Genomic DNA, 23,717 nt, shown 5'->3' with positions numbered 1-23,717 from the left:
TAAGAGTTGTATGAGCCCCTAATAAATGATTTTAATGCCTTTAGAAGATGTATTTCACTGAGTTATTTTTAATGATTTATTTTGATGACTCTAAGCTTATATGTTTCAACAAGTTGATGAAGCACTGGAAACACTTACTCATCTGTGCCAGGAAATCTGGAAGATGGTCATTTGGCCCACTGACTGAAGACATTCATATTCATATCCCATTCCAAAAAACCATGACCCAACAAAATGATCAAGTTACAGAACAATATCATTGATATCACATGCAAATAAAATTTAGCTGATGATCACCCAACAACGGTTCCAGCAGTACATTGACAGGGGGCTGCTAGACGTTCAGGATGGATTCAGAAGAGGGTGTCAAATATCATCTAATCTCACTCTTGATATTAGATGGATCTTGTGGATTTGGGCTGATAGCAGAGAATATCAGAAATATATTTGCACGTGCTTTATTGACTATGCCAAGGCATTAGAGTATGTTGATCATAACAAACTGTGGATAGTCTTGAGAAGAATGGGAATTCTCAAATGCTTCGTTGTGTTTATGTGGAACTTGTACAGAGATCAAGAGTCAGTTGTGTGAATGGAACAAGAGGACACTGCATGCTTTAAAATCTAGAAAGGTGTGTGTCAGGGTTGTATCCTTTCCCATACTTATTCAATCTTTATTCTAAATAACTAATCAGACAAGCTAGCAGATATGAAGAAGAACGTGGCATCAGAATTGCAGGAAGGCTTATTAACAACCTACGATATGCAGATGACATAACCTCGCTTGTTGAAAGTACTAGAAGTACTTGCTGATGAAGATTGAGGACTGCAGTCTTCCATATGGATTACAACTCAATGTAAAGACAACTAAAAATCCTTACAAAGGGAGCAACAGGTAACATCAGGATGAATGGAGAAAAGTGTGAAGTGCTCAAGGATCTCATCTTGCTTGGAAACACAATCCATCCTCATGGAAGCAACAGTCAAGAGATGAAATGACGAGTTGCATTAGGTAGATCTGCTGCGCAATATCTCTGTTGAGAATTGAAAATCAAGTATGTTACTTTGAGGACTAAGGCATGCCTGGCCTAAGCCGTGGTATTTTTCAGTCACCTCATAGGCATGTGACAGGTGGACAGTGAATGAGGAGGGCCACAGAAGAATCCATGCATGTGAATTGTGGTGTTGGCGAAGAATATTGAAAGTACCATGGACTGCCAAAACCACAAACAAATCTGTCTTACAGCCAGAATGCTCCTTAGAGGCATGAATAGTGAGACTTCATCTCACCTACTTGAACATGTTTTCAGGAGAAACCAATCCTTGGTGAAAGATATCCTGCTTGGTAAAGTAGAGGGGCATCAAAGGAGAGGAAGACTTCCATCAAGATGGACTGACATAGTGAGTGGCTGCATTGATGAGCTGAGACACAGGAACAATTGTGAGGAGGGCACAGGACCTGGCCGTGTTTTCTTCCGTGGTACATCAAGCTGCTACGAGGCAGAACATAACAAAAACAGCAATAGCAACGACACTGACTAGGCTCAGGAGGCAGAGGAGAAAACATTGGTGAGCTCAATACTCCGATGGAGCTTATATTAAAATTGGAGAAAGAGGTGAATGAAAAGTCAAAACAAGCGAATGTGTGCTCACATAAAGCAACTTCTGATAGTTCCTAAGTGCTATCAAGAAAAGTAAGTAGGTCAATAAGGTTGGAAATTCCTGACAATGATAGAAACAACCTTAGACCTGTAACTGGAGGGGTTCTCCTTGAAGTGATTTCAATCCTCACTGGTCCAGAAGTACGAGTGGCTCTGAAGGGCACAGTCAGAAAAGGCAGGTCGATAGAGTTAGTTTTATTAGGGAATCAGGTAAAGATTCACGTCAAGATCCTTGCAAGTTCAGCATACCAGAAATGGGTCAGAGGTCCTTGCAAGGCATTGTGGGGTATGGGTATTGATTTATATACCTGACAAGGATACATGCAGAGGACCTGAAACACGGGGTTGTATTGGTTATAGCTAAGAGCTTCAAATGACAGTACTAACATGAAGTCAGGTGTTTGATGAGTTTTTTCCTGGCCCAATTTACCACCCAGAAATGCACTCTGGGTCTTTCCCAGAGTTCTCTGCTCATATGGTGCATATGATATTTTTCATGACTGTGTAAGTCTGGGTAGACTATAGAAACAAATTCATAGACACACTCATACGTGTATAAAAAAGAGGTTTATGTACAAGAGCGATTGTCTATTGAGAAAACATCTCAGCCCAGTTCAGATCAAGTTCATAAGTCCGACATTAGCCTATGTGTCCAATACCAATCTATAAATTTCTCTTCAGACTCATGCAACATATGCAATGACACCAAATGCAGAATGATTGCAGGCCTGTGGGTGGAAAGTCCTGTGGATCCAGTGGCAGTATACGCATCTCAGCACTGGCAGGGCTCTCCACGTGGCTTTTCCAGCTCGGAGTCTCTGGCTGCCATCAGCCTGTCTCCATGTGGCTTGCCAACAAGAATGTCTTGCAGGAATGGAGCATGTGTCCCGCTTTCAGCAAGTTGTTTACCTCCTTAGTGCCTCCAAATGAGGTCATCAAGCTACAACCTGATGACAGGCTAGACTCCACCCCTTCACTCTGAGTCCTCTCAAAGTGACACCAGATTATGTAACTGCCACAATGATCATCATGGGTGCGGACACCTGAGCTGAGACCTGAATGAGAAGAACTCATCCAAGTGGAAAGTCCAGGGAAGTTCATTACAATTACTGAATTAGAAATAACTTTAAAAAAAAAACGGAAAGTAAACTCATGTGGCTGGAGTTTGATGGGCATGAGGAAGTTGGCGACCTTATGGTGGAGAGAGGGCCTCTGTGGTCCTTTGTGGGTGACGTGGAATCAGGTGCGTGCACGCTCATGCAGTTCTCATTGCACATCTCCTGAACAGCTGTCTTCCCCAAAGGTGTCCCACTCATCACTGTCAAACATTAGCCTTCCTTGACAGCTACTCGGATCCAAAGAGAAATGATCCATTCCAAGTAAGGTCCCACGGAACCAGAGCTTCCTGGATCACTCATGAGTCCCACGCTGGCTATTCCTCAAGGCCATGTTATTTTAGAAGACGATGGGAAGTTATGTACAAGTGATGGGGAATTCTGTCATTTACACCAAATGATATGGCAAGAAAACTGCCACCTTCCAACTCAGACTTTTTTTTTTTGAGACTTAATTTGTCTAAGAGTTACAATGAAAAGAGTGTATTTTCTGTGTTTAACATACACTGGTAACATCTTTACATGCCTTAGACCCTGTTGGCTCTTTAAATAATAACCAATTATATCATCCATGCCACCTTATGAAGTTGTGTGCTGTTGAGTCGATTCAGAGTCATGGAGAGATGCGGACATTTATTACTTCCCTTTTACATATACCGAAACTGAAGCAGGGCGAATTTATGCAACTTGACCAAAGGAACACAGGTAGCAAGCATGTCACTGAGCTTGAATTCAAGCCTGGGTTGTCTGAGTTTAGCCTCCTGCTCTTAATCCTTTACTATTTTCTGCCTCTAAAATGAGCGGTACTAACAAGGTACAGTTTAAAAATTGGGATATAAGCCGGGCGGGCGGCAAATGGCTAACTTACTTGGATATTAGTCAACAGGTTTGATTGAGTCTCCTCAGAGGTGCCTTCGAAGAAATGCCTGGAGATCTACTCCTGCAAAGCCAACCATTTGGAGCACAGTTCTACTCTCATGCACATGAGGTCACTATAAGTCAAAATAGCAGCAATTTGCTTGGCTTGTTTTTTTTTTTTGGCTTGTTATGTTTTTAAAATTTTATTGGAAATAAATACATTGCAATATTACAGGTACTACTGTAACCTTTTTAGGGAAATGAGAGTGCAGCATTGTTTCCTTTTTCTATATAGAACATTTGCATGAATTCAAACACCATTACTTTTCACCATCACTATTAACAGCTGATGTGAATGAATTTTATGAGAAGTCTAAAATGTTCCATTATGTCTCTGAATATATGAAAGATGTCAGATCACAGATGAGTGGGTCAAAAATTCAAACTCTATGCCATTGAGTCAATTCCGACTCATAGTGACCCTATCGGACAAGGTAGAACTGTCCCTGTGGGTTTTCCCAGACTGTAACTTTATGGGAGTTGAAAGCCTCCTCTTTTTCCCATGGAGCAGCTGGTGGTTTTGAACTATTACCCCTGGGGTTTCCAGCCCAACACATAACCTACTCCACCTCCTGGGTGAGTTCGTAGTAGTTTTTAAACATACACATATTAAAAAAATACCGTATTCAAAGTTTCATTAATGTCTATTTTAAAATTTCATTTTCTACAGCAGTGAGAAAATTCTTCCCTCTAATAATTAATGATTAGCAGAGGCCCTCCTGTCTTTGCTTCTCAATGCACAGTAGTCCTGAAAGAAGGAAGGTAAGTCGTCAAGCCATTGTGGCATGATCTTGGCTTAGTGCTCTGCCTCTTCCTGACTGGATGCAGACTCTGCATAGAACCACAGAGTGAAGGATGGCATGCTGTATCAATGAATGCTCACGAAAACACATACAGCTGAAACATTTTTTAAGTAAACCGAATAAATAGTGGAGTATTATTTAGAGGTCAATTGAATGAAGTCTTCCTTCCCGAGTCTGCCAAAGATATTACCTGTATGTCAGGAAGAAGTGTTTATGACCAGCACATCAGCATGACATGCCAATAATCTGAGCAGGTGGTCACTCGCGGCTTTTTCTCCGGGATCATGGTAGTTTTTTCCATGAACAGCTTGGTGAAGTCCAGGCATTTATTTCTCCCCGAATGAGAAATGATTCCATGTCAAATTGCCACGCTCCCTGTCTGTAATGCCAAGGGAGTGTTTTAGCAGGTCTTTCACCGGCTGAGAATGACTTACTATGTGCAGAATTTTCAGAAACCTATTACTGGGCAAGCTCAAGATATCTGCTTTATTGGATAAATTCAGAATGTACTAGAGGCCTTCTTTCTTCTTTACAAAATTGAAGCACAATGGAAAGCATTGTTTTGGTAGAATCTTCTCAGAAGACCACATAATCACCATTTAAATTAGCCCTAATTCATTTTACATTTGCTTATTTTATTGCTAACTTTCCCAGAACAGTATTTTTTTTACAATTAGAACATCTGAATTTTAATTACATTACCATCAAGAAGCTCATTAAAGTCACTTAATTGGCAACATTTCCAAAAAAAACCTTAGCTGGGTTTAATATATTTTAAAGAGTTACTGTCAAAGTATAATTTCACCATTACAAACAGCTTGGCAACAACATTTGCATAAAGATCTGTCAGTTTCTGAAAAATGCTCAAATGTTGGGAAAATCAGATTCGTTAAGTCGCCTTTACTAGAACAATCAAGAAATGAAGAAACTGTCACGGATATTTAGCTTTGTAACCTCGGTAGTGCCGAGTATTGTCAGCTACAGACGACGCATTCGATAACTGTTTCCTGTAGGAAATGAATTATATATTTGTCTTTTGGGATAAAATATTTTATCTGAAGAGAATTGGACAGCTCAAATTCATGGCATTTTGTTTTGGGGGTTTAAACCTGATAAAAGTTCCCTGATCTCTCTTAAATTTAGCCAAATATCCATTTGTTTGCTGCTGCTTTCTCAACCCTTCTAGGACATAATAGCTTATCATCCGGTAGATCATGGTAGTTTTTTCCATGAACAGCTTTTTAAAACTTTAAAAAGTAGTTCTAAGGACAGACTAAAATTAGAGCTGTGGGGTGCTCTCATAGCTACCTGGATCCCCTCCCTTGCATCGTCACATTCATGTCTTACCTGGACAAGTCAATAAGCACCTATAGATGCAGTCAAGAGCTCAGGCAGTGCTGTTGGGAAAGCAATGGGCTGTTAACTTCAAGGTGGGTGGTTCAAATCCAGCAGCAGCTCTGAGGGAGGAAGTTGATGCTTGAAAACCCTCTACAAGCTTGCTGTGAGTTGGAATCGACTCCATGCCAGTGGAGTTGGGTTGATTTTATTTTTATAAATAACTATGTATGTGGCTTACTGCAAATATCTTTCCATTGTCGTGGTCTATAGTACCTAAATCAGTAGCTTATAATTGCACTTGCTGAGTGAAAACCTTCAGTTTGTGATAGCAAAAAGATGAGTACCATATTTCCATGAATAACCCGCCCACATATATGACATGTACACATATATAACAGGCATAAATGATGAAATTCTTTTCAAAAAGTTCGGACATAATGCACCCCACATGTACCACGCATGTTTTGTGACTGTTTCAGAAGTGCTTTGGGGCCTCATTCACCAACCTTAAATAGTCCACAAATTTTACTTTGGATTATATTTGCATTTTCAAAAGTACAGCAGCCCTGGGTTGAATTTGGCCGGACTCTCACAATCATTTCTGACGCATGATGACCTGACAGGACATGACAGTATCATCCCTGTGGATTTCTGAGATGGTACATTGTGGTCCGTAATTTTCATTCTTGATAAGCTTTTCCTAATTTGTTATGGTCTACCTTATAAAATGCTCTCTTATAGTCAATATGACATAAGCGAGCATCTTGTCTTTTATTCCACAGCTTTTGAATTTGGCTTTAGTTTTTAGCTCACAGTTGGTGTATTACTGCAAACATTTTTTAACTATCTGCAGTAAAATTTTACTTGCATGTGATAAGAATATACTTTGATAATTTACACATGCTCTTGAATCATCTTTCTTTGAAATTAGCACAATCTCCTCATCAGAATCTTCTTTTGTTCTTTTAAATCATTTTATTGGGGGTTCGTACAATTCTTATCACAATCCATCCATCCACCCATCTATTGTGTCAAGCACATTTATACATTTGTTGCCATCATCATTCTCAAAACATTTGCTTTCTACTTGAGCCCTTGATATCAGCTCCTCCCTCTCCCTCCCTCCCATTTCCCCCTTCCTCCCGTTTACCCCTCCCTCCCCACTCCCTCATGAGCCCTTGAAAATTATAAATTATTTTGTAATATCTTACACTGTCTGATGTCTCCCTTCACCCACTTTTCTGTTGTCCATCCCCCCTGGAGGTTATATGTAGATCCTTATAATCGGTGCCCCTTTCTACTCCACCTTCCCTCAACCCTCCAGTCATTGCCACTCTCACCAATGGTCCTGAATGAGTCATCTGTCCTGGATTCCCTGTGTTTCTAGCTCCTATCTGTACCAGCATACATCCTCTGGTCTAGCCAGATTTGTAAGGTAGAATTGGGACCATGATAGTGGGGGAAGGAAGCATTTAAGAACTAGAGGAAAGTTGTATGTTTCATTGTTGATATCCTGCACCCTGACTGGCTCATCTCCTCCCCACAACCCTTCTGTAAGGGGTGTCCAGTCGACTATAGATGGACTTTGGGTCTCCGCTTTGCACTCACCCTCATTTACAATGATATGATTGTTTGTTCTTTGATGCCTGATATCGGATCCCTTCGACAGCTTGTGGTCACACAGGCTGGTGTGTTTCTTCCATGTGGGCTTTGTTGCTTCTGAGTTAGATAGCCGGTGTTTATCTTCAAGTCTTTAAGACCCCAGATGCTATAGCTTTTGATAGCCAGGCACCATCAGCTTTCTTCACCACATTTGCTTATGCACACATTTGTCTTCACTGACCATATTGGGAAGATGGGTACCCACTGATATGATTTTGTTCTTTGTTGTTTGATACCTGGTTCCTTCTACACCTTGTGGTCACACAGACCGGTGTGCTTTTTCCCATTTGGACTTTGATGCTTCTGAGCTAGATGGCTGCTTGTTTAACTGATGGCCTTTAAGACCCCAGACGCTATATCTTTTGATAGCCGGGCACCATCAGATTTCTTCACCACATTTGCTTATGCACACATTTGTCTTCAGTGATTGTGTCAGGAAGGTGTGCATCATAGAACGCCAATTTAATAGAACAAAGTATTCTTTCATTGAGTAAGTACTTGCGTGGAGGTCCAATGTCCATCTGCTGCCTAGTGGTTCTCAACCTTCCTAATGTGGCAACCCTTTAATACAATTCTTCATGTTGTGGTGACCCCCAACCATAAAATTATTTTCATTGCTACTTCATAACTGTAATTTTGCTACTGTTATGAATCAGGTGACACCTGTGAAAGGGTAATTCGACCCCCAAAGGGGTCACGACCCACAGGTTAAGAACTGCTGTTCTAGTCCATTGGCTGAGGTGCATTCATTTATTGAAACATCACAGCTGCTATTCCATCAAGCTCTGAGCCTTTCCCTTCCTTTTTTACCAAAGCTTTTATTGCAGCTTGAATGTCTTCTTTCGATAGCATTGGCCCTTTCTTCCTTCCTTATACTTTAAGATTGGGTATTTCCTGGTAAACCATCTGTTCTCGAGTGTCGACCAATTATTTTTGCTGCAGTGACTCTGAGTATGAACCTTAAAGCCACTGTGCATAAAAAAATGAAATTGAAGTCTCCAACATGTCAAAATATTGATGTCATCCATTTATGCATATAGTTAATGGGGTAGGAAAACTTAAAACAATTCATGGTGTATGGTGTGCAAAACTTACAATACTATATACTCTGCAGCATTCATTGTGGTGTTTTTGTACCTCCTCTGCAGGTCTCATACCCGGGAACAAAATGCAATAAAGTGACCCATAATTAGAACAGGTAAGATTTTAAATTCAACCCTTCCCTTTGAATTGTTTTTGCACAAAATCTGTCCCATTAATACACCTTTTTAAAAATTTTTGTAAGACAAAATCATTTATTACATGCTGCATTTATACAATGTGAACAGGTTACAAAGTTGCCACTCAAGTTGCTATCTTGTTCTTAAGGTCATCCCCAGGGTCTTGTCTCCAGCCAGACTCAATAAGAATACATTGCATGAATGAAGGGGTGAATAGCACCTGGGGCGCTCCTGAGGAAGGCCTGGAAACTTCTACCTGAGGAGGCACGGGCTCATCAGCAGGCATTTGAAAACCTGGATTTTTCGTGAACTTAGAAGCATTCATTCCACAATCATTAAACACTTACTACATGCCAAACTCTGTTCCAAGAGTTGAGGCTGTAAACATCCCTCTGGAATAGGCTTGCTCAATAGCACGGCCTGTGGTGATGGAAGTGTTCTGTTTACTTTGTCCAGTGTGCTGACCACTCTCCCCCTGTGGCTACTGAGTGTGGACAATGCGGCTAGTTTGATGGGAGAGCTGGGTCTTTTCCTTTACGTAATTTTCATTAAGTGGCCACATGTGGTTTGTGGCTACTGTTTGGGCAGCACCGCTGACAGATCACGGAAGTGAGTAAATATATGGAAGGGGTCCTGGTTGCACTGTCCGGTAAGTATTGAACTGCTAACCACGAGATCGAGGATCCAATCCCACTACCCAGTCTGAGCAAGAGATAGGAGGCTGTCCGTTTCCTTACATGTTTACAGCTTTGGAGACCTTAGGGTCCTTCTCAGAGGAATAGACTCAATGGCAGGGTGCGTATCCCTAGAAGAGCGGCCATCAGGAAGTCCAGGGGGCATGGAGGCTGTCAGCTGGAGAAAGGCTTGGGAAGTCTACATGGTCACATTGTAAAAGGATTATGCCTGTCATCCACTTGAGGTTACATTTTTTTTGAAGAATGGAGAATCATTGGATTTCTAAGCAGGAAACTGGCAAGATTAGACTTATCTTTTGGAAAGCTGCCTCTTTGGCAGTGTGAACAATGGCTGGAGGCTGGGGACCACTTCTGCATATGAATAGTAGACATTAGGTTTGCAAATTCCACCAAAGTAGAAAATAAGGTAGAGGAACAGGGTTTTGTTATTATTGTCTGTCATTATGTTGCTGTCGAGTATTAGGATATGGCTGATTGCTATTAGGGGGAGCCCTGGAGGCATAGTGTGTACACCTTTGCCTGCTAACTGCCAGGCCAGCAGGTGGCAACTCCCAGCTGTCTGTGAGAGAAAGATGAAGCTTCCTATTCCCATAAGAGTTAAGAGTCTCCGAAATCTCCAGAAGCTACCCTGTCCTACAGGGGCTCTATGGATCAGCATCGACTTGTTGACAGTGAGATTTCTGCTTTTTGTTTGGTTACTGATTTTCCTCCACCATGGTCCCTAGTAAGAGAGAAATGAAGGAAGAGAAAATTATGAGGAAATGTCGTTTTGCTTCAGAGGTTTCTCTGTACAGAGTAGAGAGGAAAAAATAGTGACTTTTCTCTGATCCCCTAAAACACAAACACATACACACTCGCCATTCCTTGGAGGAAGGTGTGTGCTTTATCAGTCTGAGCTGGTGACTGGAAGTCCAGGGACCCCAGGCTCCCTGATGACCACACAGTACTCCTTTCCACACGAAGCAAAGAGGCTAAGTGGCTTGAGTGGGAGGCATGGTTTTAGAAAGCAGCAGAACTGTCTGATAACGCTCTGAAAACAGAGGAGTCTGTGGTCTATGAACTCAAGGGTCCTTCTTGCTCATAACTGAATTGGTTCTTCTGGCTACAGAGTCTGAGCAAATGAATGCGGATCTTCTCGCAACGAGGAGAATTAAGCTAGTGATGTCGGCAATCAATTTCAGGGAAATCCAGTTTCGAAAACTACCAGACTGTGGCTTCGAGCATTCACTTCAAAATCGCTTCTGGTGACTTGATGAGGATTTTATTTTTAATGTTCTTGTATTCCCAGTGATGCCACCCTATCCAGCAATCTCTAATGGATAAGAGTTCTTTGGGGACTGCAGGCATTATGGCTTCTCCAGACCCCACAAATTCACCCCAGAAAACATAATGTAGAATTCAAACTCCTGCAGACTCTCATAAGTCTTGAGTTTTCCTCTTTGAACATTAACATCCATATTCCTGGTTTAGGTAGTTTGTCTTGATTTTAAAGCCACTTGTCATGATTACTTCTAACATGGGTTACAAAGAGTAGGATGTTTCCAAATTTTTCAAATCAAACTTTATGTTGTTGTTGAGGATTTTATATATATATATATATAGCAAAACATATGCCAATTCAGCAATTCCTACCTCATGGCTTAGTGATATCATTGGCATTCTTTGAGTGGTGTGGCCTCTCACACCCTCCTTTTCTGAGTCGTTCTCTTCTTAATGATGCCAGTGTTCTGCCCCCGCGTCTCCCACATCATCTTTCAAGTGGCTGTTGTCATTTGTATCCCATAGAAGCAGCAGAGTACAGACATCTTCACTCATTAATTTAATCAATTATTTGGTTTTAAGAGGGATGCAGCATACTATTTTTGGCTTAAAGTTTAAAGATCATCTCTGGACAATCATTTCAGGGGTTCACTATCCTCTGTGATTTCAAGACGTCTCGAGTCCTTAGAGTTTTAAATTATGTTCTGTGTCACCACCTCCCCTCTCATCAGGATTATCTTGTGCGATCTTGGATGAAAGTGTCCACTAATGGTAGCCGGCCACTGTCCAAGTCTTCTGTTCTCATGGCAAATTAGAGAGTTGTGCATGGAGGCCATCAGCCCCGTACCCATATTCCTCCTCCTATTCTTGACTCTTCATGGCTTCCTCTGTGTGTCAGGTGACTAGAGATTGATTGCAGGGACTTAGATGGTTGCTCGCAAGCTTTAAGACCCCATGCACTAGACAATAAATTAGAAGTTATACCAGACATACTCAACATGTTATTAGGTCAATTACCTGGGATGTCTCATGAACCGTGATCCCACAACTCCAAACTGAGGAACCGACCCCACAGCTGTCTGGTTGTACATAAGTAGCTTCAGTAGCTACTCTTCCTTCTGTCATCCCTCCCTCTCTCCCTCCTTCCTTCCTTCCTTCCCTCCTTCCTTCTTTTTGTCGTTACTGTAAATATCTGTCACATTACTTTCTCAAATTCAAAATGCTATAAGTGTATCACTTATTGACAGCAACCATTACATGCAAACCTGTCCTTAGGCAATCCCGAATCAGGTTTTCAACATTATTAACCTCTCGTTGCTCCCAGGAACCACTGACAAAATTTGGTCTCCACACGTTTGCCTTTCCTTCTGTCAGGATGTTGAATTTGATCGGTTTCTTAAGGGCAGTCAGACTTCAAACTTCTGAGTTCAGCCAGAGCAATAGTTTGGCAATGTTGAAAAAAATCATTCGGGGGGCTATTTAATAAACATTGCTTGGCGGGAACAGTTTGAGTTCTTCATAGCACGCCAACATCCAGGTTGTCTCCATTGCCTCCTTGTCGGACTGGGCGCGTGTTGCATTTTATGAACAACATGTTTGCATTCGCAGCCTTTCCAGTATTTGGGACTCTAATTGCAAATTTAAAACAAAATTGCTTTTAGATTCTTCTTCTTCCTGACTACTCATATACTCCCCTCATACTTCTTTTATTTCAAGAAGGACCCTTGTATCTTGGTGCCCCCTCCTGCCCTGGCCCATTTGGCACCTGGGTGGGGTCTCAGAACCAAACAGTGGGTTGAAGATCACACATAGCACTTCTTTTTGTGAAAAGAAAAAGAAAAACAAAACCGGAAACAGCAACAAAAACAACCTAGAGCCTTAAATCAATGAATACAGACCAAATGGTAGCACTCTAACTTCTGGCTTTATTTTTCCCCCCTTTAACACTTTATCCCCAGCATACTACCATTTTCTTTCGCAGAGTACCAGGAAATGTAAACAATATTTAGGCTGAATTTCTGAGCTCTCTTAACTTTCATTAACCAACCTTTTCAATACCTCTCCTGAGTTTGTTGAGACCAGCCTTTCAATAGCAGAGAACATTAAACAGGTACACAGAGTGAGGCATTTACAAGGAGTCTGAAGATGATGATTCAGGGCTGCATCCTGCATCGTTTTTCAGTTGGACAAAGCAAAACACTGCTTTAGGAAGTGGGTCATGTGGTTGTAGAGGTGGTTCGTGGACAGGCCGGAGATGCCGTGGTTCTGGTCAGCATACCACTGCAACACAAGGGCGAGACACTCGTTGGATTGCTATGTCTCAGCTTGGACTTCTCCCTAGCTCTCGAGACCCGATGACCTAGGATGGACACACCCTGCTTCAGAAGACTTACAGAAGTAAGGGAATTCAACTTGCGTGTAAACGTTTAGAATGGAAAGATTTAAAGACTGTTTTCTGAATTCTAACTTCAGATCTTTTAAGTTGATAGTTGAGATTTCTGTGGCTGACCTGCCACAGCTTCCTAGGGGACCGTGGGGCATGGTTTCCAGAACTGGTGCATTGGGTCTCTCGCTTTGCTTCTCTGGAGCTTGGGGTCCTCATTTGAAAAATGAGGGGGTTGAATTTGATTTTTTTCCTTCAGGCCTTCTAGTTCAAAGATTCCATGAGCCTCTAATGCCTCCCCGCTGCAGAAAACTCACAAAGCGTATAACCAGAAACACCCCTACTCAGAGTTTCAAATAGCGGCTTGAATGAAAGGGAAGATAGCCTTCTGAACGGAAACTTTATTGTGAGTGAGATGCCAGCAATATTACGTTTTCCCTGAATAAAGATGGCCGATGGCCGCGAGTCATCTTTGCTGTCGGCTCAGTAAACCGCCTGTGCTTTCTGTGCACAACAAACACTCAGAAAGTCTCACCTCAACCTCAATGGCATTTCCACAAAACAAAACTCGAACTATGGGGGTTGCTTTTTCTGGATTCTTGTTAAGTATAAGGGCAACAGCAGGAGGGCGGATGCCCACCGAAGAGGGGGAAACGTCGCTAGGGGGGGGCTCTCTTTCGCTTTGGTTGCTGCCTTATTTTTCCCAGTTTTCATTTCCTAGTTCTCACGCACCCTGGAGTTTACGTTTAGCTCAGTAGGACTTTTGAGCTTCTTGAATGAGCCAGGCCAGGCATATGTAGATAAAAGATTCCCGAGCTCTCAGTGGAGGTGCTTTGTTCCAGGGACCCATTGAGGTCTCTGATGAGGTTGTGCAATGATTTCTTATTGAAGAAACCGAATCTTCTAGCTCTTTTTGGACACCGTCCTGTTTCAGGTTTTGTGGGCACTATAAGCATCTAGTTACACCTAGGCTCACAGGCTCACAAATTTATGAGCATTTTAGCGATAGTATCTATCTATCTATCTATCTATCTATCTATCTATCTATCTATCTATCTATCTATCCATCCATCCATCCATCCATCTATCATCTATCTATGTAGCTAGCCAGCTCTCTGTTTGTATGTGATTATGTATTTTATACATTATAGAGCCACTGGGATTCCAAGAGGTGAACTGGCTTGCTTAGGATACCTCAGGAAGTCATGAAAGCTTCACGACTGAAATGATAGTGTTCTGTCTAGTCTAGCCTGCAGCCTCTGTGTCAGGTTTTGCATATAATAAATAAATAGATGAATAAAATTCCTGCTGTAGGCCTGGGGGGGGGGTGGGGAGAGGGGCTTCTAAGGCTGTGAGCATCAAGGGAAATGAAATTATGTACCATTGCCTGGAAATCCACTTGTGCCTTAACCAGAGCCTTAGCAATCTGTGCTGAGTTTTGAAAGTGCACATTATCTGCAACAAAGAAAAAGAGTTAAAATGCTGCTAAATACCAGAAAGCATAGAGTGACAATGTAGTGCCTGGAAATGAGCACCAACCATGATCTAGTCATGCAGTTGACATTGTCAGCAGTGAGTAATCACACTCATTTATGGAAATGTCCCTGACTCGTAGGTACTGACCCCGAGCACAGGCATAGGAGGATGCTTAATGTTTCTTAAACAAAGTGATGCTGGCTCAGTATTTTTATGTGTAAGAGTCTTGCTTAAACCTCACCATCTGCTGTTCCGTGGATGAGAAGATAGTCTACATTTCTGAAATATTCTGCTCTTGCCATCACAGTTGAATTCTGGAAAAGAGGAAAAAATTAACATTTTAGTTGCTGCAAGTTCTAATAGAAAACTAGTTAAATCATTGTGCAATGGACTTAGCACCAATACTGAAATTATGTATTGCTTTGGTTGATAAATATTTAAGAGTCAGAGCAACACATTTTCATCATCATTTGCATTACTTCCATCTGATTCTTCGTTTGAAGAACTGAAAGTTTATGTGTCATATGTTACATATGAGTGAGACCTTGGGCATAAATGATGCCTTCTCAAGCTGTGTGGGGGGTTGAGGTGGGGTGGGGAGGAGTGTGGGGGAAGGGAGAGGAGGGGACGGGGGATGGGGACAGAGAAGAATCCCAAAGGAGAAAATTCCTTTTTCTAAGTGAGGTGTTTTCCTGTTAAAAGAGCCATCTGATTGCTTAGAGACCCAGAACAAAAAAGAGAGAAATCGGAATGACGGCTTTAGAAGGATTTAGCACATCAAAAAAGAAAACAAAAAAATCAAATCCAGAGACCGACGTCAAATAGAACACGCTTACTTTGTAGTGCTCGAGATTATCATCCCTCGTTGGGAGGCCCATGAATCGCTCAGTGTAGACGGATGCTGTTAATGTACATAAGAATAAGTTGGTTGCATGTGACAGCACCTTTAACCAATGACCCCCCTGCTTACTAACTGCTTCTCCATATGTCCACGTGCGATTATGGAGATGGGTTCCAGCCGTGATATGATTGTAAAGCTCCACTAAAGTCAATTTGAGAGCTAGCCTCCCAGGGTGTCTCCTCTGCAATTTGCCTCAGTGGGGAGAAAGAAAGAGAGAGAGAGAGAGAGAGAGAGCCAAGGAAGAGATTTTGGAACAGGAGCGACTGATGTTGGAAAGAGTAGTCTTCAGTTGCCTCACATCTACTCAAAACCCTGTACCAGAAGGCAGGGTGAATGTCAAGGCGGAAGAGCAACCCTGGAGAACAAGGACCTCGTTCTACTTTAAAGTCAATTACAAATGCAGCCCATTCTAATAGATCTGTCACAGGTGTCCCTTGACATGGAGCAATCCAACTCTTGAGGGCCTGAGCTGCTCCACGGGCCGTGTCCCGAGGAGTCTCTGCGTATGAGTCGAGGGCCACGCCGCCTGTGCCACCCAAGGCCTCCCCGAGGATTTACAGGGCTGTTTCACTCCATCTGCCTGAGCTCTCCTCCCTATTTGGATAGCAACTCTACTCCCCACAAGAACCTGTGAGAGTTAGGGGATCTGGAGAAAGCCCAGACACAAACCATCCATGCCTAAAGCACAGTTGCCATTGATCCTCAAGCCCAACTCCCCAGCCCCTCCCTACCCCCATGGTTTTCCCAGCCAAGCATAATGATCCCATTTTAGCCCCGGCATAATGAAGAAGTTTTGAGGAAAGCTTATTTTTGTAGTGTGTGGAAATATTAGGGTCAGTTCAAATATTCCCTCTTGCACTGATTTTTCTCCTGAAAATAAGGCACCCACAGGAGGGAGATGGAATTCTGGAAGGACATTGTCTTTCCTTGGAACCTTGGAGCAGTGGCACTGGCAGCCTGGCACCATGGTGTGGAGGTGAATTGCTTGGCCCCAGGCCTGAATTTGAATGTGTTTAAAAGCCAGTGTGACTGTAACCATGTGCCTGCAAACACACAGAATTAGCTCTGAGTTCAAAGATTTGGCTCAGCAGGGGGCATGAGGTTTCTGGGAGAGAATAAAATTTACTGGATTATGGCAGAATCCCTCCTGAGTCTTAAAAATTGTCTTAAATTGCTATAATGTGATTATAACAAATCATCCAAACAACCTCACTGATAGATTATATTTTCCCCAGTGATGCTGGGGTGAATTTTACTGCATAATTTGTTTTCCTAGCAACCTCAAATATAGAGTAATTATGTGTTAAATATTTTCACGGCAACATTTTTGAAATGTTTCCATACCGTAATATTCCCAGCTGGAGACCGGAGCCACTGCTATTCCACATTTGAAAAGGCCAGTTCCGGATGCGAGGGCCAGAGATGCCACGTAGCCTCCATAGGACTGTAGAGATGAGACAACTTTTGAATAAGCCTCCAATTTACCTGCCCAACCTCTCCTCCATATCTTCAAAGCAACTCGTATTCCTAGTAAGGGCATATGGCAGCTAGAACCCCAAACCCCAAACAGCACGGATCTGATTTCTGTCAGAGTCGACCTGTGCTTCATAGGTAATCACCAAGCATTCTTCTGAGGTCTTTCTGAGAGAACTTAAACCTCCAACCTTTTGTTAGCAACTGACTGGGCTAACCATTTGTTCCACCCATTTCTCCAAACCAGTCGGCCTATGGGTAAAGTCTGACTTATAAAGCACTAAAAACCAACTCACTGCCGCTGAGTCGGTTCTGACTCACAGTGACCCTATACAACAGGGTAGACCTGCCCTTGTGGGTTTCCAAGGCCGTAACTCTTTACAGAAGTAGAAAGCCTCATCTTTCTCGTGCCAAGCGGCTGGTGGGTTTGAACTGCTGACTGCAGTTAGCAGCCCAACGACTAACCACTATGCTACCAGGGCTCCTTAAGGATAGATTAACTTGGTATCGGGGACCCCCAACAGTAGATGTCACTAGACATAACAGTAAATGTAACCTTTCAGGTTCCAAAGGAGCGCTAGCCCTGCTGCTCACTGCAAGGTCAGCAGTTTGAGCTCACCAATTGCCCTGTGCACGACAGACGGGCTCTGGTCCCCATGCGCCCGTGTAAGCTCTATGAGGGAAAGCTGAGGCTGTTGGGTTGCTAGGCATCAGAATTGATGGCACCCCTACCCCCACCCCGGCAGGCACAGCAGCACACCACCAGAGGAGCAGTGGCAAAGATAGCAACAAGTGCCTCGCTGCAAATTTTCTGCTCAAGTTTTTTTCCTCCCTTCTGCTGTCTACATTTTCAAAGAGACCTTGCTAGAACAAAAGCAGAATATTACTGCAGAGAAACGGTCCTCAAGATGCAAGAGTCCTGTGAGGCAGACCTTGTATCGAGCATTTACTTATTCATTTCCACAACAAAAGAACAAGGGAAGGACACTTCTGAGTAGCTGAAGAAGTCGCCACAGTGGGTGATTCATGGAGCGTGACATATGCCTTGAGGATTCCTGACATAACAACTCAAGGAGGAAAAGTCCTCTATTTAATAGACGAAGCAGGAGAAACGATGCCAGGTGAAGAGTTAGGAGCAGGTAAAGACTCTGAAAATTGTCCTCCCTTGAGGGATTCACCAGTTATTCAGATAACAGGATCACGGAACAACGTCTCTGCCTAAGTCACTTGTGAAATGTGAAATTTTTATGAAATGTGAAGAAATAAACAGAGTATCCCAGTGAAACTGCATAGCTCCCTGGAAATGCATGCTGGGAGAGAGATACATCTCCTGGGAACATATGAACAGTGTTCTGGGACATGGACCAAAAAAACGTGTGAGCTGGTTTAGCAAGTGGTTCCCAGGTTTGCTCTTGTCCCCACACAGGGATGTCTCTATATCCTAAGACACCAGTATGATTCTCCAACTAAGGTATGCCTCGTTTTTAGGATCTTACAGCAACACATTTCTGGGCATCAGGTCCTTAGGTCAGAATAGTTGATAACCCTTTCCTGCTGAAAGTCAGTCTGTCCAGAAGGAGAACAAGCACATACAGAGATGGAGAGGGGGGGGGGGATGGCAGCAGGTGGGTGCTGGCAGAGGTCTGTCTGTTCGTGAAGGACATCTCTCTGGCCACGTGGAAAAAGGGAACTAAATAGCCTTGCGGAATTCAGCAGTTAAGTGAAACACTCTCTTACTAGCTTAGGTTTTGCTCTGCTTTCCCCTTCTTTTGTTGGCTTACAAGTTTCGCGTTTCTCGTTCCGGGGAATTCTATTAAGTATTCCCGACCACAAACAACACAGATAAGAAAGAGGAAACTAAAACATACTATGTCCTCTTTTTACTGTAATTGGAGGAGAACGGAAATATCTTTTAGTAGGAAAATGATACTTAACCCCCTGCCCCCCATACACACACACACACACACACACACACACACAAATCCCAGAAGAAATGTGCATCTTTGAAAATGATTTTGGTAAACGTAAATTCTCCTTAGGCTCAGACTTAGACTTAAAACATGAAAATAGTTGTTCTGCTTAGCATATTAGTAACAATATAACTGCAATGGAAAGGGTTTCCTTCCTTCTTAATTTTTAGGAGCAAACCAGGGTGCTGCTGAAAGGTAACTAACTATTGTTCGGTGGAGAGGTGAGTTCTTGCAGAGGCAGCAGATAACATTACTGACTCCTGATTATTTCTCCCCCCCCCCCCCCAGGGAACAGCCCGAAACTGAAAGTGAAGGTATCTAGCCCAAAGGCTTTTGAGCCTGCCTGTTCGAAATCTTTAGCATTGTTCTTCTGCATTTGCTCAGCGACCATTTGCTAGTGCCGGATTTAATACAATGTTCACATTTATAGGAGGAATATGATTTGTCTCCAGGGAGAAGAGCACAAACTACCCTAGCGGGCGAACACCCAAAGAAGGTGCACTTTAAATTCTCGGGCAGCTTGGAAGAGCTATTCCTATTGTAGAGAAGGAAGCGGGAGAGAACAGCAAGCCCGGGGGCCTTTTCTCTGCTCCTCCCCGGGTGGGGCGCCCAGGCCGAGTGGGAGGCTTGGGGAGAAAAGGCCCGCAGAGCAGATTGGCCAGGAGAATTCTCGGATCCTGTCCTTTGCACTTCTCTGCCTTGCCATTTTGTTAGAATGAAGGATCGCTTTAAAAACGTCCCCAGAAGGGCACAGACTTTTGAGGGAGGGTTTATGAAACACGCTCGTGCACGCGGGGACATTGCGCCCCAGGCAATAGTCCCCACCAGCTCACATTTCTAGGTCCCAAACGATTGCCACAGGTTTGTGATCCCCACTTGGTGCCGCAGGGCTGTCTTTTCCTCCATGTTGACTGGCTGTGGATGGTCTTTGAACTTTGAACTCTCCAAATATAATCTAGCTTGGGGACTTTATGCAAATACGGCGACCTTCTCCCTGGGATGCTCTTCCCCTAGAGATCTGCACGCCTTCTTTTTGGACCTCAGACGTCACCTTCTCAGGAAAGCTTCCCGGTTCTTCCTGTTTCAATTCAGAACAGACCACGCACCACCATGCTTTTGAGTTTTGAGTCTTTTCTCCCTTTTCCGTAGAATTCGTCACAGTGTTGCATTTTAGACGTCTGCTTATTTAGCTCCTTTATTTCTTCCCCCATTCCCAACTCCCTAAGGGCAGAGATCCATACCTGCTGTTCATTGATATATCCCCAGCACATTGAAGCAGGCCTGCCACACACCTATAAGAATAAATCTTTGTTGACTACATGACTTTCCTACTCGTTAGCTCTCCTCACAGAGATTTCCTGAGGAGAGCATTGCTACAACTGGTCATGAGGAAACAAGGTTCCACTGCACTGACATAGTGATGGGGGGACTTAGCCAGGACTCAGATCCAGGACCCCTGACTCTGAAACTCATGACCTATCCTCTCTATCTCCACCTTAAGGTACCCTCTTTGGGGAACTGAAGTTCAGAATCTATTATAGTCTCATTGGAGGTGCATTTGCCCTACTTTTATATTGCTCATCACACATAGCAATTCAAATTACTTATAATTAGTCACTGGAAGAGAAAGGCACTAAGATGAAATCACGAACTAATGCTTATTCAACACCACCTGGCTAGGCCTATACAAACAAGGCAAAGCCCATAAAGGAGGCTGTTATTCTAATAATGGAGGCAAACCCCCCAGTGTGCTTTAACTGCCAGAAAATTGCTTACACTCTTCATTGCATAAACGGGGGCTTCTCAACCTTGGCACTGTTGACATTTGGGGTTGGACAGCTCTTTGTTGCGGGGACAGTCCTGCACATTGGATGGGTGCAGCCTCCCTCACCTCTAGGTGCCAGTAACCCTCCCACAGGGTAACCACTAAGCCTGCCTCCAGGTGTTGCTGAATGCCCCCCCAGGGGAAAAATCAGTTCCAGTTAAGGACAAGTGTCGAACCCAGGCAGTCCTTAGATCTAATGCTCGCTGCACAGTGGACATTTAATAAGTAGCTAAAAATAAGGTTACTTGACTTTTTGTGTACATTGGCAAAACAAAAAGGGAAGATTTCAAATAAAGAAAGCCCCCTTCTTTCTTGATCTGTGTAGTGAAGGGAAGACAGGGCTTGCAGCTTATTGACCAGTTGGCTCCCAAAGCAATTTTGTCTAGTTAGATACGGTATACTTTAGAAAGCACCCAAATGCCTAATACTGCATAGAAATAGATGCTTTCTTCTTTGATTTTGAACGTAATAATGCGAACGAACTCAGTTATTCTCAGTGCCTTTTCCTTTCTCACCCCCAACTTCCCATAGGTCTCTGCTTATTAAAGAAAGCACATGGAGTTATAACTCTTCCCAACTCCTACTTCGGTGCTGAAATTCAGATCCTTGGCCTTTATTCCTGGTATGACTGACTTTCTACCTCTTGGCTCCATGCCCTTCCCGACTTTAGTCCTCTTTCCACTCTGAAGTCATGAGGATCTTTCTAAGACACCAACTTGACTTTCTGTTGACTACAGGAGCGCTTCCTGAAGAGATGGCCGGGAGCCTGTCATTCACAAGTGTCTTAGGGTAGAGGAGGAATAAGCAATTATGGAATAAACTACTTTTGGGTAGTGCTGCATTAAGTAAAATTTATGTCTTTGTACTAGTCCTTTGCAGAGCCGGTATACACTAGAAAACAGAATGCATGCTTTGTCACATTTATTCGAACCAGAATTTTTCCTGAAAATAACAAACCTTTAGACTAATGCGACATATTAACATATTAGGGGAAAATACTGACTTGAAGAGTTGCAATCCAGTTAAACTTAGCCTAACTAGGTCAAATATTATGGTGACCATCAGAGAGAGAGAGAGTGTTACCAAGTCGGAATCTTTATAGAACTAGATTGCCTCATCTTTCTGTAGTACAGCAGGTGGTGAGTGTTGAGTTCCTATTAGAACAATGGAAAGAGCCATTGCAGCGCAAAGAAAGTGCTGCCTGAGTTTGGTATTTCAGAACGAGTAGTTTTCCATTTTGCGATGGGACAAAAGTGAGATGAGTACTGTAGGTGTAGGGAAGCACAAACACAAAACCTTGGGAACAAGAAAACACAGACATAAATTAAGTAACTCAGAGGAGAAAGTGGAGAGGGGTGTGACTGAAGGATAGGTTGGGGCCTGAATTGCCAAACGCCTTACACTGGGGAGCGGGGAACCCTTGAGCTTTAAATTAAGGACTGCACAGAGCCAAAGAATCTCTGAGAGGGTTCAAAATGTTTGTGAGCAAAGAGAATGAAAAGATAATGGACTTTTTCCATAAAATTTTTGAAGTCTCCTTGCATCAAGCACTTAGATTTGGAAAGACAACCTTTGTCAACAAAGAGCTGGAAGCTTGAGAAGGCCTGGCCGAAACTTGAACTGAGCCACAGCTCATGCAGACGGTGAGAACATAACCGATTTAGAAGTTTGAAGTGGAACTGACAGAATCCATTCACCAGTAGAATGTTGGAACTGGAAAAGGAAGCAGGAAACAGAGCAGAGATTTTGTCATTTAGGTAACTAAGCAACCTGAAGCAGCTGCTCCTGACCTTGGGAGAAAGACGAAGCTGTGGCCTATAAAGATGTAAAGTTGGGAAACCCAAAGGGACAGCTCTACCCTGTACTACAAGTCACTACAAATCAGACTCGACTCTATAGTTGTGAGTTTGGGTTTGAGTTCTTATATGAATTTATGGTATTCCTTTAAGAAACACTTGTATAATTAAAGGTGGTAATTTATCTTACTAAAGAATCTCAGGCGAATAATGAAAGTATATTTGAGTGATGAGTGAGTTTTTTACACCCTCCCATGGAGATGGTTCTCTATTAAAATAATACCTAGAATGTTTAAGGAATGAAATAAAATACGCTCCATTGTCTGAGTATTCCACACCCTGTAGTGCAAGCAAAGTGGAACTTGAAGAGAAATGTTAATGATTTTATGTAAATGTTTATCGTAACATTTGAATCTTTCAAGGATTTACTTTATGGAATTTCATATAAATGGATGACATGAAAGTTCTTATCTGAAATATTTCACTGTAAAAAAGATTTCATTTATTTCCACACATTTGAATTCCATTCTGTTTAGATATTTAACATTTGATATGCTTAAAGAAGGACCACATGGCTTGAAGTAACAACTTTCCCCAACTTCACAACAGCTCTTCATCTGGTCACTGAGCTGAGAATTGGGCAGAATCCTGCAGATTCCCTTCAATACTGGGTTTCATCCCCTCCGGTTGTGCAGGCCGCTCTCTGAGAAAACCCGCCAAGGAAAACAAACCAAGCACAAACTGCTGCACATTGACTTGCAAATGTACAAATTGAGACCAAAAAAAAAGTGAACTAGGAAATTTCTTGGAAGGGTAATTATGATAATTTATAATGGGCAGCTCTACAATCTTTCCAGTATTTCTCTCCGCTTGCCAGTGACCTCGCCGTCCATGCCTGATACGTTTTGCCACTTCTCTGAACATTCATTTTCAATCTTTGCACAACTTCAGAACCATGGAGGGGTAATCTCCATGATCTGTAATTAGGAAACTGAATAATAAGTACTTTGCAGTTAGCACAAATTGAAACTAAGTATTGGAAAAGAATTTGATTACCAATATATATATATATGTATACACACATACCTTTACAATCATTTTTTAAATCATAAACCCAAACAGAAAAAAACCAAAACACACACAAAAAATCAAACTCACTGCTGTAGCCTGAATTCTAACTCAAAGTGGGCCCATATGACTGGGTAGAACCATACCTGTGGG

The 23,717-nt window shown here is 42.6% G+C and overlaps 1 protein-coding gene across 2 annotated transcripts in view; it reads right to left on the bottom strand.

Annotated features, from left to right (window-relative positions):
• Positions 1-12,577: 12,577 nt before the first annotated feature.
• FAP (fibroblast activation protein alpha) overlaps positions 12,578-23,717 on the bottom strand; it is a 103,316-nt gene continuing 92,176 nt past the window's right edge. For both annotated transcript variants that reach the window (XM_075529537.1, XM_075529536.1), the window contains exons 22-26: positions 16,777-16,876; positions 15,368-15,432; positions 14,773-14,845; positions 14,437-14,510; positions 12,578-12,952 (exon numbers count right to left, since the gene is read on the bottom strand). In XM_075529537.1, the coding sequence (XP_075385652.1) occupies positions 12,851-12,952; positions 14,437-14,510; positions 14,773-14,845; positions 15,368-15,432; positions 16,777-16,876 (414 nt within the window). In that variant the 3' untranslated portion in view covers positions 12,578-12,850. The remainder of the gene's footprint in view (positions 12,953-14,436; positions 14,511-14,772; positions 14,846-15,367; positions 15,433-16,776; positions 16,877-23,717) is intronic.

The sequence above is a fragment of the Tenrec ecaudatus genome, chromosome 13 (assembly GCF_050624435.1).
Source record: "Tenrec ecaudatus isolate mTenEca1 chromosome 13, mTenEca1.hap1, whole genome shotgun sequence".
Lineage (NCBI taxonomy): Eukaryota > Metazoa > Chordata > Mammalia > Afrosoricida > Tenrecidae > Tenrec > Tenrec ecaudatus.
Note: the sequence above shows the minus strand (reverse complement) of the source record. Positions and strands in the feature narration are given on the sequence as shown.